The sequence below is a fragment of the Puntigrus tetrazona genome, chromosome 16, assembly GCF_018831695.1.
Source record: "Puntigrus tetrazona isolate hp1 chromosome 16, ASM1883169v1, whole genome shotgun sequence".
Classification (NCBI taxonomy): Eukaryota; Metazoa; Chordata; class Actinopteri; order Cypriniformes; family Cyprinidae; genus Puntigrus; species Puntigrus tetrazona.
In genome coordinates, this window is record NC_056714.1 from 14464111 (window position 1) to 14483182 (window position 19072).

The 19072-nt window shown below is 36.7% G+C and overlaps 3 protein-coding genes across 3 annotated transcripts; all 3 read right to left on the reverse strand.

The window, feature by feature from the left end:
* Positions 1-477: 477 nt before the first annotated feature.
* cops7a (COP9 constitutive photomorphogenic homolog subunit 7A) lies at positions 478-8008 on the reverse strand. The gene is made up of 8 exons (XM_043261469.1): positions 7862-8008; positions 6920-7042; positions 5822-5897; positions 5474-5562; positions 5024-5226; positions 4811-4916; positions 3512-3681; positions 478-810 (listed from the first exon to the last, which is right to left on the reverse strand). Exons 2-8 carry the CDS (start codon positions 7040-7042, stop codon positions 771-773), a joined length of 807 nt encoding a protein of 268 aa, XP_043117404.1. The 5' UTR covers positions 7862-8008; the 3' UTR covers positions 478-770.
* Positions 8009-8903: 895 nt separating this feature from the next.
* On the reverse strand, positions 8904-12361 carry si:ch73-86n18.1 (uncharacterized protein LOC564061 homolog). The gene is made up of 6 exons (XM_043261506.1): positions 12038-12361; positions 11799-11900; positions 10726-10881; positions 10432-10583; positions 10224-10345; positions 8904-9151 (listed from the first exon to the last, which is right to left on the reverse strand). The coding sequence occupies exons 1-6, from the start codon at positions 12132-12134 to the stop codon at positions 8986-8988; spliced, it is 795 nt and encodes a 264-aa protein (XP_043117441.1). The 5' UTR covers positions 12135-12361; the 3' UTR covers positions 8904-8985.
* A 143-nt stretch (positions 12362-12504) lies between these two features.
* Positions 12505-19034, reverse strand: LOC122360687 (nuclear factor 7, ovary). The gene is made up of 6 exons (XM_043261505.1): positions 18635-19034; positions 18452-18547; positions 18131-18364; positions 17922-18004; positions 15725-15840; positions 12505-15552 (listed from the first exon to the last, which is right to left on the reverse strand). Exons 1-6 carry the CDS (start codon positions 19031-19033, stop codon positions 15092-15094), a joined length of 1389 nt encoding a protein of 462 aa, XP_043117440.1. The 5' UTR covers position 19034; the 3' UTR covers positions 12505-15091.
* Between the last annotated feature and the right edge of the window lie 38 nt (positions 19035-19072).

Sequence of the window (19072 nt, forward strand, 5' to 3'; positions counted from 1 at the left end):
CCGACTGAAATTAACACCACTATTTATAGAGAGAAACAGAAGAGGGTGTGTGCGTAAAAAGAAAAGGATCAGGGATTTTGAGGTGGATGGATTTCTGCAGCGAGAAAGAGAGAGGAGGCAGGGGTTAATGTAAAAGTAGATCATCGCTCTCTGCTTTTTATTGTTCTCCTCATTTCTAAGTGGCTACCACAAGTTAATCGCTGCCATTACAGACCATTATGCAGGACACAGAGAGAAACATTGCTTTAGTCAGACTTTATGGCTGGATAAAGGGCATTTCACATTACACAGTGGTGGGAAAGAGCGTATGTGCTGAGAGGAAGAGAGGAAACCAGGATGTTATTTCAGGGCACCAACATTAAAGTGTGGCTAATTAATGCCATGACCTCTTAACAGACATGCCCCCATTGAGACGAAACATTTAGCAGCACTTAACATTAGAGGAAAGGAAACATGAAAGCCAGAGACTACACAGGGTGACAGATGGATATCATTTATTCATTGGCTTCATCAATTTACATCCAGATTTAATAACGAACAAAAAAAACAAACACGAAAAAGAAAAGGAGTATGAGTCAAATTAAATGACATTTGCAGCACACACGTACATAAACACGCACCCAGCCTTGTGTAAAAGTCGTATTAGACTGTGATGGCAGATTTTTGTCTGAGAAGTGGTAAAAGGTTTATTTATCTGTCTATCCAAGAAAGCAGTCCACAATGTATCTGTCTGTGAGCGGGTAACTGAAGATTGAACTCGGGGATCGCGATCAATTTGACTTTGACCAAATCTTTCCACTCCCACGAAGCCTGAAAAAAGCAGAGAGAAAGAACTGCTCGGTGAGAATATGATATTATAATGATTTTCCTTGTGGCTATAAATGGTGCATATTTTAAGTCTGAAGGATTAGTTCACCCAAAAATGAAAATTTCCAGAATTTTTTCTCACCCTTGGGCTATCCAATGTAGAGGAGCTTGTTTCTTTACTGGAGCAAATTTGGAGAACTTTAGCATTACCATCAATTGCTCACCAATGGATCCTCTGCAGTGAATGGGTGCCTCAGAAAGTCCAAACATTATCATAATCCCAATAATATGAATAATCATCCATATGATTATGATTAAATCTAACAATGCAAAAATCTCTACGTTTGTAAGAAACACATCTATCATTAACCAGATTTTCATCCAAGGTTTTTTTTTTTTTTTTTTCAATGCGAAAAAGGGCATCAAAATGTTTGCAGATAGCTGATGGAAATGCCATTTATCATTCAAATTTCTCATTTGTCGAGAAAAGGGGCTTTAATGCAAATAAGCATGGCATAATTAGCCTATAAACAGCATCTGTATTCATGGTGTTGCTTGAGTCAAAGCACTGTTTCTCTGTAGAGTATAGTTCAAGAGCACATGAAATCATATTTATCATATTATTATCTAAAATGTTATATATGGTAATAAAAAGATGAGTTACCTCTCAAACACACATATCTTCATTTGATGTTGCTCTCTATATGCTGAAAGTTAAGACAATGGCCTAATTTTGTTCTGAAGATAAAAGTTGTCATGTTAGTAATGTGTAATTATTAACTGATTTTTTCCCCTTACAAAAGTGGAAACATCTTAAAATACTCGATTATTCTAAACATTTATTTTATGTACATTCACAATAAAAACAATTTGGGTGAGCTTTCTCAAGAGCGCATCAAAAATGAACAAATTCTGCATATAGGCTGCTACTTATTACACTGTTTTTTTCTTTTGTTTTGTTAATTTATTTATTTAGTAAAAAATATATTTGGCATATGAGCCTATTTATTTCTTTTATATAGCCTATAGCTTTATTATGTATTTTTTTCAGTTCGCACAAGCTTTGCGCGTGATGTGACCATGTGAATCCTCACAATCTGATGTTTATGCAGCTTTTTGCTCGTATAAACCTAATCCCCGGAAACAAATTAAGATATTTTTAATGAGTCACGTCGGTTGTCGGTTAGAAGTAAAATAACCAAATTAACATTCCTATTTCCAATACAGTCTAATAAAAGTTAATAAGAAACTTTAATATTAATAATACAGCACCTGCGTTTGAATAGCCTATTGGTTGATGATGAAGTATCTAAATAGTCTATAAGAAAGCAGCTTATAAAAACCTAAATATTTTTAGGCCCACACAATTTAATAATAGGCTATAATAAAGGTTTTTTTTTTGTTTCAAATGGTTGAAGAACAGGCTACTTGCATATAATTTGTGCAATAGGTGAAATAATGTATGGAAACGGCTCAAGGGCAATTTTTTTTGGCATACATCAAAACTTTTTTTTTTAACACATTTTATCGGCAAAAGGCCAGTTGTATGGGAAAAAAAATTTGCAAGGATTTTTTACGCAAATTCTCTTTGTCAATAACTAAACAGCGTAAAAACTGAATTGAAAACCAGGCTATTTAGAGTTTTTAACATTTAATGAGTCCTCTAAACATTTTGCTTTCTCCAGTAAAAGGTCTCATCTGGTATGGACTGGGATTTTGGCCCAGTCACAATTTAAGTTAAAACTCTTTACTGAGAGAATATTTCTTACAAACACGCATCTTTTGACTTCACAGGCCGTCAATTGATGGACCGGAGTCATGTAAACCAATTTATTGAAATCATCTGTTTGGACTCTCATTCTGACGGCACCCATTCACTGCAGAGATCCGTTGGCGAGCAAGTCACGGTAATGCTAACTTTCTTCAAATCAGTTCCAAAGAAAAACAAACTCGTCTACATCTTGGATAACCTTTTTGGGTGAACTATTTCTTGAAATATCTGCCCCTATTTATGCTAATTTCGCATGCCTGAAAAAGATACGAGTCTAAATTAATTTCATTATGCCGCAAACGAGAATGATCTTAACATGTAGCTTGTCTGTAATGTATTTTCCTAATCATATTTGAATAATTGCATAATTATTATTGGAAAATTTGCAGCAGCTTCCCACACGGACAAGGAGTAGTCCTAAAATGTTAATGACGAGTCTCCACTGAGATTCCTTTAAAGCCTTGGACTCAGATTAATCTGTGTCAGATCAGCCCTGAATAAATTATACATCTTCTTAACTGACATTCTTCAGTGACAAAGAAAAAGCAGTGGTGATCAAAAGCCCCTCTCTTTCCAGAGCACATCCTGACATGAGATTTCCAAACCAGGACAGAGACAATTTTAAACTCACTGAGGCTTAATTAGGACTATAAGCCTGTGGGTGATTTCTTATACATCACACTTAACTAAAGGCAGGAAGCAGTACATAAGCCCATCGAAACGGGGCACACAAATACACATAAATCATATTCTATGTGCTTAAAAATGCCATTAGTAAATATTAACTCCCTGTGATGCATGATTTATGGGTAGTTTTAATATCGCAAAAACTGCAAATGTGTTTTTAATATAAACCGCTAGAGTTATTGTACATTATAGAAATTCAACGGAAGGGATTTTGAAACAGTAAACCCTAAAATGCAGTTTATTTACCCTTTGACTTTTGAGCTCTTTTTTCCGGGTTGCCGCGGTTCCTGAGAGGAGGCAGGGTCTCTTGGCTCAGCTGGCTGGTCTGCATCTTGATTGGATGCTGCTCCAGCAGGGGCGGGGCCAGAAGATGGGGAAGCTGAACTTGCCTTGAGGGTTTTTTGCAGGTTTGATACCTAAATAAAGAGGTGAGAAAAAAACTTGTCATTAAACCCTGGAGCTATCAAAGTAAAATAAAAAGGAACTCTCTATACATACCGTGGAAAGAGGCTATGCTCAAAGTGCTATATTAAAATGGTGTACTCTATATTGGCTACTATAAAAATAAATATAGTAAAAGTAAACACTTAAAATAACATGATCAATAAATATGATAATTTGGATACTGATCTAATTTTGTGTAAAAATGTTTTAAAGGCCACTCATTATAAACAAGGCATTTATTTAATCAAGCTCCAATTTTTTTGGTTTAGATATTGGGAGATTTGTAACGTCATACAGGCAAATATATTTTCATATGACTACTGCCAGAACAAGACGGTGAAGAATAGCTATACATCATTGCTCCATAGGCCCCATCTACTGGCGTTCAGTTGCTTAACAGGTGACTGTTTATGCAAAATAATTCATTAACGTTACCTTATTAACCTTAAGGAACATTAAAACAACAAAGAAAAATCTGTGTCATGACCCCTGCAACTTTAACTGCAGTCTGATCACAAACTCCCTAAACACCATCTATTAGGAACGTAGACTTTATATACCTAAAATATTTAATATAGCATTTAATCACATAAACGGCTTTTTTTGGTTTGGAAATCATACACAAAATGACTTGAATATACTTCTTCAGTGATTAACATGCTTTAGATTCTTGAGTTGACATTCATTTTGATATTCCTGGGGCTCAAAGCAAAAAAAAAAAAAAAAAGTCAGGGTGATGCAACTGTCCTGAAATCACAATGAAGGGAAAAAAAAGCTTCAAAAGAATGATTTTCATAGTTTTCAAAGTAGTTTGGCACCCTTTTTATTATTTATATAAAATATATATTTATATCTATCTATAGATATAGAGGCACATATATATATATATATATATATATATATATATATATATATACACACACACATATACAAAATGTAATGAAAATTAAAAAAATAACTTTTTAACTTTACATCAAATTAATAATATCATATTAAAACACGTCAAACTCTCTCGAATACTTTTTCTTTCTTCATCACAGGCATTGTCTCAAACTGTGCGTCACTTAGGATGGATAAAGATTTACAAACAAACAAACAAACCTCTGTTTCGACTTGAACTTTGACCTTCAGTTGGCTTTCTCTGTATTGATTGGCTCTTGACACCTGCTCCTCAATGCCACACAGAACTGCTTCACAGCCGGCACACCTGGGAGAGACAAACACACAGAATATTTCATACCGCCAGCAAGGCATTTTCCTTTTTACATCAGCAACAGAATCCATCACAGAACACCGACACAAACACAAGCTTACCACTCCTGCAGCGTATTGGCAATGTTGGGTAATTCGTTGGGGCCGAGGTCTCGACCTATACTGCAATCTACCTCGACCTGCTGGTTCCTCTGGTCCAGTTTCCCGTGGATAATGTCGCTGTAAACGGCCTCGATCAGCAGGTCTTCCAGCTCACGCACATTCTTCAGCTCTAACTGCTGGAGCAGTAGTGAATACGGCAGACACTATCCAGAGAAAGAGGTCTTTTACATTTTAGCTTTGCTTCTTATGAATTGTATGCTCTGGGGTAAGTTAAAACTTCTCATTTGTTCTAGTGATATTACAAAGTCTTGATAAGAGAATATTGGTTTCGACAATCATGCAGTCAATAACGCTAATAGCCCATATTGTTAACAGCTGTGTGCTGATCATACCGGAACTCATTAAAAACAGTGCTAATAAAGCCTCAGTCGAGAACGGATGAATCACTACCTTTAGATTAGAGGCCAGGCTGATGATTGACAGGTGACGGAGTTTGTTCTTCTGGGCGGGTGTGAGTTCAGGAAGTGAGGCTGCCCTCTCTAAATGGCAGACATACATTAAATTAACATACATTAGAAGCATCCACACAGCCGGGAGGAAAACAACTGATTACATTATAGCTCTGGTAAAATCTGCAACTGAACATGGGCCAGAGACTCGTGCTTCCCCCTCACAGGAGTTAACTTATTTAGCAAGGCAAAGGGCAGCATATACAGTCTCATTCTGAGTCAGAACAGGGAATGAACCTGCCGCCTCAGGGGGCCAATATCTGGTCAGATCATTTGTTGTCATGGTTACCTTTATAGTCGCAGTAGGTTCCATACGCAAAAAGATTGAGAAGCCGGTACACTGGAGCGTGGGGACCCGTCTCCAGCTAGCGAGAGGGAAAGAGAGGTGCAGACAATGATTGATATGACGAAGTGTTGAAGTGTTTTGTGTTGAGCAGGTAAACACTTTAGCTGGGTTCTGTAGGAGCGGCGGTGCGGTACTCCAGTACTCCAGGATCTCTGCGCAATACGTGGCGGAGAAACGTGCGTGTAATGCACTAATGTTGACGATATGTTATTTATTACATCACTCCTAACAAATAAATATTAGTATAATAATATATAATGTAATAAATATGTGTGTTATGTTAAAAAGTCTGGAGTCCATACTTTTATTTGGCAAAGACACTTTAAAATGAACAAAATGACTGAAGATTTTATATTTATAAAATATGAAGCAGCATGACTTAACACTGACAATGAGAAATGTTTTTAAGTAGTAATTAAGCATATTGAAATGATTTCTGAAGGATCATGTGACACTGAAGACTGTAGTAAAGGCTGATGAAAATTCAGCCGTCATCAGGATAATTTAGATTATGTCTTAACATAGAAAACATTTTAAAATGTGCAAATATTTTATAATGTTTTTATTTTGATCATATAAATGCAGCCTTAGTGTGAATGAGAGAATTCTTTCAAAACCACAAAACACAAAATGTATATGGTAGTAGCTTATATTACAACATTTCTATTTAATTTATAATGTAATATAAATATCCGACCTCAAAAATATGGAATGCTCTGAATGGGATAAAAACGACAACAACAAAAAATTGGAATAGCTACCTGACTCTGAATGTGAATCAAACCATAAAAATACCATTTCAGAATTTAGACTGATCTCATGCCATGTATACTACACTAATCACATTTGCATAGGATGTATTAAACATTTGGTTTTAGACACCGTGACAAAACACGACAAGAAGGAAAACAAAATAAGCTCTGTGCTTAGACAGATGATTAATCGCCTTGACATTAAATGTAAAACACAAGCGCTGCCATTTATGTCAGGTGTAAGGTCATCGAGTCAAACTGAAATAGATTTTTCAGCACAAAAACTCACCTCACGGACGTTGGGCAGTTCTAGTATGTCTGAGAAAACATAGAGACCTGGGGTTTCCAACAGAGAGCTGATGGCCTGAGCCAGAGCTGAACCTGAGAGAGACAGCAGCTGATCCACCTCCATCTGACAGAAAGAAAGAGTTTAACAACCCAGATCCCAGCTTCTGAAAACATGAGGTGGGTGTTTAAAGCTAAAGCTAAAGAACAAGTTCCATAGATAAAGAGGAGTATGTTCAGACTTATGAAATGCAAGAGCTGTTCTTATTAAACCTGCACTCGTAAGCCTCAATAACTCAAGTACAATAAACGTGTTTCATTAGGCTTGCTGAATTGCTGTTGATCCACAGCAGTATGCTTTCGACGACACTTTGATGTAGGAATTTAATATGACAGGTGGCTCGTGGTAAAAATAACTACATTATCAGGGAAGTTATGCATGATGCACTTTCATGATGATTAAAACAAGGCTGCCAGGTGCACTAGAAGATTACAGCTCTGAGACAGCCAAGAAGAGAAGTCTTTAAATGCACTTGACACAATGAGATTATTTAGGAGACTACAAATGAAAACTAACACGCATGCACGTAGAATAACTAGTCCCTGAAAACAAGAACAATCGTGTTAATTGTGTTCCTCGACAAAGTTACTACATTTTAATACACGAATCCATACCGTAACCGTCAATTTACGCTATTAACTGGAGCCTAAAACAATATGTGTTGATTAATAATAATAATAGAATAAAGCAGTCAGCTCGTGCTCAGCGTTCAGCACCCGGTAAGAAGCACATCAACACACCAGCAGCTAGGCCTTGCAATGGTAAATTAAGGTCTTACGTAAACACGCAACATTACATATTTTGCCAAGTATGCTTAAATGTTTAATATTAACATGCGACTACATTTCGCGTGGCGAAACGTGCAGGAAAAAGCGATACGTTTACCTTATTTATAAAGACTGAGGTTGTTTGTGTCAACTGTGGTGCCACTGCTACTTCCGCTAGCAAGCGTGCTGCGACATGGAAACGTGCTCTCTGATTGGCGGAGCGATTCAAGGACGGGCGTGGCCACAGAGCGATCGCGAGAGTGAGCGGATACACATCGCCTCCGTGTGGTTTTGATAATTATAGCGCCTTAGGAAGTCTCAGCGAATCAAAGACAGTGATTTCTAAGTGTGGAAAGAAATAACGACATTTAGACTATATCACATTTGTTTACGAGATTGAGATTAAACATCTATAATATAATTATTAATCTTTACATAAATGCAGTTCTAGAAGTTTAATGTATCTGAATAGGAGCTGTGTGAAGAAACAGGATAGCTTAAAATGTTGCCATTACAAACTTTCTAACTCTTATTTAATGTCATTATCTTGTGTTGTATTGTGTTTTATATTGAATTCTTCTTGTACCCTTCTTAAATCAACCCAAATGGTTTGTTAGCCTTTGCTGTCTTGAGCTGGTGCCTGAAACCTTTCTAAAACCAGTCAACAGACCAATCAGTACACGATGATTAGATATATTTTGAAGCTGGGATGTTGGTGTAATCTTGTCCTTTGCCAGTTCATGCTGGATCGTTCTGGTCTTTTCTTGGTTTATATACTGTCCCCTTTGCTGGTCTTAAGATGATCGAACCAGCTTAGGAACAGCACATGACCAGCTAAGACCAGCATAAACCAGCAAAGAACCATCTTAAACCAGCTCAAACAAAAATCCCAGCTTCAAAACATACCTAACCAGCATATGCTGTTTTTTTTCAAAAGGGGGACCAGGTTAAAAGACCAGTTGAGACCAGCAGACCCGCTTAGACTTGTTCAAGATACAGTATTATGTATTATTTCATTGCATAATACTTAAAATCTTTTTTTGTTTAGTTTTTTTAATTTGGTGCTTGAGGCAAACCGGTGATGATGAGAGGAAAAAACGTTATTACGCAATGTTTTCAGAGTCCCAAATCTCAAGTCAAATCAAGACGCACAAACTAAATCGAAGATGAGAATTTCACTTTTATTAAAAAGAAAGAAGAATAGAAAAATAGACACACATTTTTATACATTTTCTCTTCACATCAAACTTTAATGGTGATGGGATCCATCTCGCATATTCGTTTGTAATTGAAATCACAGGGCACGTCAAACCATGTTTTAGACCGTGAGTCCAGCACTGCGCAGTCTTCTCCATGAATCCCACCTGACTGGTGGTTATTGGGCTCTTTATCCCATTCACTCCAGAACCTACAGAGAGCAGCAGAACAATCAGGAGAACATCATATTAATACCACCTCAGAGAAACCAATTTGCATTTAAATAGCCTTGACTGTGACTGATCATTTTTTTAATACAAATTCCTGTCTTGGTTTTACTTTCTGGGTGTTAATTTTTTTTTTTTTACAGTTACATTTAGCCATTTAGCAGATGCTTTTATCCAAAGCTATTTACAATGTCATAAGGACAACTGAAGCAATCAAAATCAACAAAGTAGCAATTGTATGCGAACATACGTATGGAAATATTTATTTTTAAGAACCAAATATGAAGGGAAATTTAAAATATATATGAGTGGGCCAGATTTGAAAATCTGGAAATCTGAAAATGCCAAAAATATGGTCAAAATTGCATTAAAAGTTGTCCAAACAAAGTCCTTAGCAATACATATTACTAATTAAAAATACTTTTTTTATGTATTTACAGTAAAAAAAAAAAAAGCTAAATATATGAATGGAAATTATGTTTACTTAAAATGTCTAATTTTGACCCATACAGTGTATTGCTGTTCCTACCAATACACCTATTTGTGACTGTTTTTGTGCTCCAGGGTCACATACAGTATATACTGTGGGAGGTTTACATGATGCTTAAACAATTGGCTTTTGTCCAAAACAAACTGAAGTATTCTTGAAAATATTTTCACACCAATATTAGAATCAATAAATGAATGATTTAACAAATGTTAAAGTTAAAGGCGACTTTAGGGTACAACACAAATAAAAAATAAAAACACTGTTAATGCATTAAATACATGCATGTACATTTAAAATGCCCTAGTCTGCATTCTTTTTGTTCAGGTTATGTTTTTTTTGTACCTACTAAATCATATTTTGGGGACAAATTTGTGCCCGAAAGTGAAAATCTTTAAAAACCTCCCTTTGGGTACCTCCTCATTTTTTTTATAATTAGAAAAATGCAGAAAAGTTTTCTGTAAGGGAAAGTTTGGGCAATATAGTCTGTACAGTATAAAAACATTAAGCCAGTGGAATTTCCCCATTTACAAAAGTAAACGTGTGTGTATGTATGTGTGTGTACATACGTTGTATTAACCACCGTATTGTCCACCCATTTCCACACTCCCTCAGTCTCGATGTCTGATAAACCAATCCAGTAATGATAGTCGAGTCCACCACGATTGCGTGCAACACTCTCAAGTGTGTGCTGTAATAAAAACAAAAAGATATCAGCCAAATTGAGTGAGCATAATGTTAAAGTGAAGTCCATTCACGTACACTGCACGCACTCACATGTTGTTGATGGCTGTGCAGTATAGTCAGATGGCCGCCCATAGACGCGCAGCTCTCTTTACTGTGCTGCCAGTCAAGTTTATCATCACTAAAGAAATAACACCTCTCCTCTAAATGCAGCCAGTTTTCTGGGCATGGCCTACATTTGATCACTGCAGAAGATAGATGTTAATGAATGAAAGGGTGAAATGAAGGGAGAGAAAAAAAAAACGAGAACAAAATAAATTTGACCCTTGGGCTTCAAATGTTATTCAAAGATGGGCTGTACATACGCAAATATTGTTGTTTCCTCACCCGGTTTTGAACAAGTCTGTCCAAGGGTTGTGTATTCAGAGCAAAGGCGGGAGAAACGCTCCTGCATGGCGGTGAGTTTGAGAGTTAGAGGCTCAGACTCAGGCTCATCACTCTTGACTGGCTGTACAGCGACCGATGATCTGCGACTGTTTACCACTGCAGAGACACAGAGCTTTATATATATTACGTATTAATACTTCAGGCACCATCTTACAGCTATTCAGATTTGGATTTATATCTGCATGTGTTATCCTGATGTTGTTTATTAAACATTTAACCAGTCAATAGTTATTCTATTCTATTCTATTCTATTCTATTCTATTCTATTCTATTCTATTCTATTCTATTCTATTTTACACCTGTGTAGGACATGCAATATATCGTACAATATCACTTATATGACTAAATTGTTATTTTTAGGTTGTTGTCATACTAATTCTCTATATTTTCGCTCACATAAATTTACACTATTGAAAACACTATTAAATGTATAATCCCATTTTTCCTTTACATTATATTTTTTTGGTTCCATTTATATTTGTTTATAATATAAATACTAAGAACTTTAAATAATTGTAACATCAGTATCAGTAAAGTATAATATATTTGCATCCCTTCTATTCTATTCTTTGGATACTAAATATCAGGTACAGTATAATTGTTTTCTATATTTTTGTTACATTTAGATCAACTTTGCAACTATAGACGCATTAGTTCATTAACACTAATAAACCATTAACACTAAATTAATTTCCTCTGTATTAATGAGCGATTTCATTACTTAATTACTTTAATTTTACTTATCTATATTTGTATACAATTTCAATATCTAGACAAAATATTACAATATTTTATAAAAAATATAAAATAAAAAATATAAAATATTATCTCCCAAAACTAAAAATATTCTATTCTATTCTATTCTACAAAATATCAGTACCATATTGGATTTCGGCTATATATACTCATTTCCCATATGACTCATCTCTAGTCTATTCTCTTCTGTTTATGATGAAACCCTCTGCACCAGAGATTCAGACGCGTGCTTACGTGCATAATGTGTGTTTACTTACAGAGAACGCCAAGTACTATGTTTGCACAAACTGAGGTCAGCAGAGCAATGAGCAGTACAAGAGAAGTCTGTCCCCTCAAACACTGCGTCCCTTTGTGAACACCTGATGAAACATAAAAGAAACCCGTCAGATTAGTTGATTATCACTCTGGCTTGTCCCACATTTCTCTACATTTATCTTCCACCCTCCCTCAAGTTCACACACACACACGCACACACACACACACACACACACATTACCTTGTTTGCCCTGCGACGTGAGTATAGGTCTGTTTCCACTATGAGAGATATCCTCTGTGAACTCTTGTAAACTGGTGTAATTTTCAATATCTTCCATCTTTAAACAAAAAGTTCAGTAAATCTGTCTTCTTTATTTAACAACAGAGCTTCTGTCTCGCAAGAGTGATGTCTTTATCTTCTAGCCTTGTCCTCCAGATCACCAATAAAGAAATAACAGTCCACGAGAAAGAGAGCAATCAAAAGAAAGCTTCCCTGGAAGAAATTGAGAGGAGAAAGTTCTTCCTGTTGTTTTTGTGTTTCTGCTCAGACTTGTAAGAACTTCTCCTTTCCACAGCTCACTGGGCTCTAACTTTTATCCCCGTCGTCTCCCTCCCCCTGTGTCTGTGATCATGTGCACATTTCAGGGCTGCTTGAGGGTAAACACTGACAGGATGAATTAGAGGAGAGCTGGTTATGCAATACTGAACTTTTTACCATGCTCAAAACAACCAATTTTTTTTCATTTTTTTCCCATTTTCAGTTAGTAGATCATTCTAGCCAATAAAGGAACAGTTTGTTCATGATAGTACAATTATGCATATATTCCTGTAAAATGTTGGGAAATCCATCTGTACACAAATCCTCAAAACAAGTTTCATGTTTAATTTCATATTAAAGATGAACGTGATTTACATGGAGTCTACATTAACAGCACCCTGATTAATAAGAAGTGAAACATATAATTAGCCTTTTAATTCTTTTTTCTGGGAAATCTGACATGTAATTATTGAAGTAATTACAGCCGTTCTTTTCACAGAAAGCGTATAAATAATATCAGAAAGAACAATATTCAAATCACTTGTTGTCATTGCAGTAGTCATTTTTGAGTCATAAAATTTTTGAGCCGAATACTGCTTATATCACTGTAAGATAACTGATGTGGCATCAAACTGTGAGGGGAAAAACAAAACAAAAAACAAGCCCAAAGCATGATGCAGCACTGTCACAAAATCATGACGCAGACTTTCGATCAATCCTTGGCTCAGAATCCACGTTAATTCATCTGGCCTTGTTTCATATGCTACTGCTGTTTTTCATGAAAGAGCTCTGTACCGTGAAAGTGAATTTAATGTTCGAAAACTCCAGTTTTACAGAGTTAAAATTTTCCCACACCACCACTTCCCGGCTGTGACTGAGCCTTTCCTCAGATAGGAGTTGCTTTCTTATCACGCAGAGATAAAAGAGAAAAAACTGAATAAATGCCTTTTACGAGACAAAAAAAACGGGATTGAACTGGAATGAGAATCCCGATGCTCATTTTAAACACGTCTAATTTAGATTAATTAGCTGAGCAGAATCACTGTGTTTATTTGTGGCTCTGTTCCTTCTTTCACATAAAATCCATTTTCATTCCACGGCTGTGAATGAAGGGCTTTTCTGTGCATTTCAAGAATTACAGCACTACAGGAGATCTACAGGGACAAACTATTTGTGATTTTCTCATTTGTTGCTTCTTAGAAAAGTATCTGCTAATCGAATGTGTGTAAATGTGAATGTAAGTCTTTAACTGCAATAGCTTACGATGACCTTTTTCCATATTCATAAAGTATACACTGTGTCATGTACAGATATATGCCAACAGAGCAAATGAAATCCTGTTATTTTTATGTGACCTGTAGAAAGTGCCCAGCTAGAGTCATGCTCAGTTCAGACTGCAGACGTGTCTCTGTTTCTCGCAGCTGTTCGTTTATCATGAAAAGGTTAGTCTGCATGGCCTCTGCATTCCTTTTCTATGTCTCCGGCTGTTTCTTCACTTCCTCTTCCTGCTTCTCAAAAACAGCTGCATCTCTTCCAAATTCACAAGAGATCTGGTTTGACTATTAGAGTACTATTACCAGTACTACTGAAAACTAGTAGTTTTACCTTAATCTATACATTTTCAGTGGTTTACGCAACATAATTAATTTTAATTAATTAATAACATAATTAATAAAAAGAAAATAAATCAGTCCGGCCTTCAGCCCATTCTTTAAGATAAAAAGAATACAGCAGATCTGTAAAAAGTCATTAAATTAGTTCAATTCTACAAACTTTGAAACTTTCTTTAAAAGCAGTAAGTTTAAATCACTTGATACCTCCTTACCAATGTTTTCCTCTATAACTAACTAACTAAAAAAAGATTACTATTATAACTATTAATACTGTATAGATTTCAAGGTACAACATTTTTCTGTACCCAGTACCACTTTGTTTTCAAAACCCACGCCAAACAAAGGTGCACAACCCTGTTCCTGGAGTTCTACCTTCCTGCAGAGTTCAGCTCCAACCAGTTCTGCTGTTTGATCAGGGTTAGAACTGAACACCACTGGACCAGAGCTTTCCCATGCACTTAGATGTTGTCAGATTTTATAGTACACTGTCACAAAGGGCTCTCAAACAAGAAGATCAATTTTCAGCTTTTATTAAAGAGTACAAAAAGTAATAAACGTCAGAGCAAATCAAAAGAGACAAACAACTATGCAGACGGCTGTGACTGTATATTCTGGACATGATCTGCACAGGGCAGGGGTAGGTAAGTTTGGTCCTGGTCCTGGAGAGAGTTCAGCTCCAACCCTAATCAAACGCACCTGAACAAGCTAATCAATGTCTTCAGGGCTACAGTCAGGTGAGCTTTTTTTTCAGGGTTGAAGCTGCACTCTGCAGGACTGCGGCTTGTACTCTTAGGATCAACTTTTACCCTTTCACTTAGGTATTAAAAATTATTTTTTGTCAGCATCCTGTCAGCAAATAGACATTCTGTCTGGTGGTTCCCAAAACCTGTTAACAAAGTTTGGTCTGGTACCCAGAATGTGGTTCCCAAAAGCGTATTACTGTACCAGTGTTGTACCAGACCGGCCAGACTGAGAAAGATTTATAACAATAACCCAAAACGGATTTACAACGATAATCACGATTTATACAATAATTATAATTTCTGTCAAAATTAATAGGGTGACCAGATCATTTCTCAGACTATATGGTTTATAAGTGTCACTTAGAATTCAAAGCAGGTTTAGTAAACGGAGTGTTTCATTTCTATTTATCTCCACACCACACCGTGTGAAGGAGAGACATATTGTCCGCATTGCAAAACACAACCTGACCTTTCTCACTGTCCACATGAACCCCGACTCTGCTGGGTATAATCTGAGTGACGACTGGGGTTTCTTCCCCTCCCTTTAAAACATACAGTCTGTCATTCTTTACAGAAAGAGATATGTTCTCAAAACTTTTAGAAAACAGCGTCTGCCAGACAGAAGCTCTTTTCTCCTTTGGGTAATATCTAACTGTAAGTCCATGTTCCCATCCTGCTTCAGCCCCTACATCGACCTCCCAGTACACCTGACCAGGTTGTATGTTTTCCACATAATTGTCCTTATAACCATTGGGAAACTTTTGGAATTTGACAAAGTAATCTTCCCCTTGAGACGGCAGATGGGTTTCTTTTTTGATGTTCAGTTTTAGGTCTTTGTCTATTGTAGATGTATCTGATAGGTCTAAAGAAAAAAAGAGATGTAGCAGGAAACGAACATTCTCCAAATTGCTTAATAAATATAAAAAACTCATGTTTACATAAATGTGATGACCTATAAAGTGTAACAACAGAAGGAATGCTAAATAATTTTATGAAGCATTCCTGTGTGAGATGTTGCTTTAGGCTTAACTCACCTTGTTTAACGGAGCCTAGCATGTCTCTCCAAACAATCAGCGGCATGTCAGTTTCATAAGGGCCCAGGGTGAAGTGGTCAGGAATCACTCGAGTACCATTAAGTCTTGACTTAAATCTGGGGAAAAGAATAGTTTCTATAATCTAAGCCAGTGGTTTTCAACCTGTGGGCCGCAACGGTATTGCAGGGGGGCCGCCAGTTATTATCAATAGAAATAATAATATTGCTAATGTACGTAAAAATGTGTAGTAATAATTAAATATCATAATTAATTAAATAACAAAATAATAATAAACTGTTACTATCGTTCACTATTCCAGGTCGTTGATTGGTTTAAAAACAACCCGCCGATTTAGGCTATGTAACATATTTTTGCTGCATACATGCCAAAACAGATGTAAACATGGATAAATGGTTGACAACAGGATCGCTGAAAAGGGAAAATACTTCATCTACAAGTAAAGCAGGACACAGAAAAGACTCAAAATAAACCTAAAAGAAGAAAATATAGCAGCGAGTACCTAGCGCTAGGTTTCACATGTGTGGGAGCTCAGTTACTAACCCGACACAAATAACAGGTTCATTTAAATTTTTTTGCAGTGGGCCGTGGAAACATATGTGTTTGGTTGTGTGGGCTGTGAGTTAAAAAAGGTTGGGAACCACTGATCTAAGCTAATGATAATTTGCGAGTCTTTTTTGAATGCCTGAAATAAAGTCTGTGGTTAACAGACAAATTATCCATCTAATGCCACAAAATTAATAGTCAATTAATAGTGCTTTCCATAAATAATAAAACTGTCTTTCACCCTCTCTCTCTCCTTTACAAACACACACACACACACACACACACTTGCACAGAAACGTGCTGTCAGCTCTGCTCTGAAGATTATATCAGTAAAATAGTTTCTAGCAACTACATGATATGAGGAAGTAACAGTATTGTTCTTAAAGAGGATCACATTCTTATTCTCAAATTCCTGCATTAATAACTGTATTGTTCTGCTACTAATGGCTCAAGTCTTCATAAGAAATAGCAATGTAAGCACGGGATAAGATGCAGAAGAAATCTGCCCAGTATGCCCACACTTTTCCTATAGTGCCCCCTATAGGACATGCAGCTGGTCTACAAATGGGTCCACTCTACTTCGTCTGGACAGCACACACTTTTTCACACACCTGGTCCTATTGTGTGGGACCCACAAGTGCGTCATTTCAGCTGCCTGTGCAGGGCTCAATTTTTATGCCCACAGTGGGCATTGTGCTGTATTAATGTTTATTATGAATTAATAGTAACCAGCTGCAGCTAATGTTTTTCTTTCACACCCTTTTTTCACATTCAGGGGATGGATCTTAAGACTGATAGCATTCAGACCTAAGCATTATTTTGTAGAATTCAACTGATCATTGTCAATTATTCTTTACATAATTTATAGTGTTTCATCCTCTGTCTGGAAGTGTTTCACTTCTGCATCATCGTTTCCTTTCTTTGCTTCTTTCCATCTACCCCCTCCTAGCTCCTCTGAAAGTATCCTCACTCTTCATTACTTGTATGGGTCTAAAAGGCACTATTCACACAAAGAGTTAAAAGCGTACACTTTCCACGAGGAGACAGCTTCCCAGGTCCCATTAACCTTCAGATCAGAATTTAGGAGTTTGACACCTCTGGGGTCAAACCCACAGTTTCCACATTTTGAAGCAGAGCTGCCATACTGAGCCCTGGATGTGTGATAGAAAATCAATAGAGGAGATCTTTCCAGGAGAGATATTGGGTCCAGCAATCACACTGTGGGATATGAGACTTTTGGATGCCATGTGAGCTTCGAAGGCATTGAAAATATGACAATCAGTGAAAACTATTGCCATACCCGAACACATGCTGCTTGTACTTCTGCATAACAGCTGGTTAAGAATAAAAAGAGTTTCCTTATAAAGTAATGTTGAGCATGCATAGGTATTGTATGGATGTATTCATTCACCTATCCATTCATTCACGGTCAGTAAGTGAAACATAAAGTGTTACATAAAGCACAAAGTAAATACACCCAATCAGACAAGCTTCACACACAAATTAGAAGTTCATTAAGACAAACTATAGTTCTGTATACTGTACAGCTGTGGTTGCAGTCAGCATCTCAAGTGCAAAAACATTCAAAAGATTTAAGCAAAAAATGTTTTTGAAAATGCATTTTACATCTTACTTGGTTGGCAGAGCAGACTTGCTATCTTTGTTCACACTGAGTGTGATTGTATCAATGAAAGGGAAGGCTTTTTCACTCCACCACTGAAAAAATTGGAAACGGTTTTGAGGCTTGATGAAAATTACCATGCAATTTTTGATCAATTATATTCAAACATGGTACTGGTATAAGTATTTGTAATTGTGTTGAAGAGAATAGAACAAAGTTACCTCTAAAAACCTCTCAGGTTGGCTCATCTGTAGTCCTGACTCCAATATGGACTCCTGGGTGTTTCCATTTATTTGCAACTTTGATAAAAAAGATACATTTTGCCTCATTGATACTTCAGCATTGCTTGCTTGTTTCTGGAGTTGCTTTACCATCTCTTCCTCCTTTTTCCTCAAGAAGTCATGCATTTTGTTAAACTGAGCATGCATCTTTTCCTCGAGACATTTGGCCCTTTCCTGTGGATTCACATTATTTGAATGCTATAAGAAATGTGACAGACAGAAAAAAGTGGCAGACCAAAAATATGTATTTTCATACCTTACCTTAGACTTTGTGATTTCAGTGTTCTGACGGAAGATCATGTCACCCATTTTTTTGTTGTCATGTAAAATGAATTTCAGTGCTTCTCTCACCACCTTCTAAATGAGCAATAGCAACAACACAACATTTTCATCTCAGTTTCATCTTATTGCATCTTAATTTTTAAAGAATAAATAATTAACAACCTCATTGATCTCCATGGCTTCTTTTACAGGCTTGAAACTGTGTCCACCGTGTTTCTCTCCTTCCTTGCAGATAAGGCAAACCAATTTCTGGTCATTCTCACAGAAAAGTTTAAGTGGCTCCATATGCTCAGAGCATAGCATTTCTTGACCGTTCTTCTGAGTCTTGTGTTTTTGCTGCTGTACGACGTCCACAACATTTCTCAGCACTCGGTTACCTTTAAGATCCTGTCTGGTGAAGTTTTGTCTGCATTCCGGGCATTTGTGAGCACCTTCATGCGATTCCAAATAACTTGTAATACACTGTCGGCAGAAAACGTGCTCACAAGGTAAACTTACTGGATCGTCGAAATCAGCCAAACACACTGGACACATGAGGTAGAGAGAAAGTGTTGAAGCCATGTTCAACTGAAACAGAAAGCTGTTGTAGTCAGACTAGTA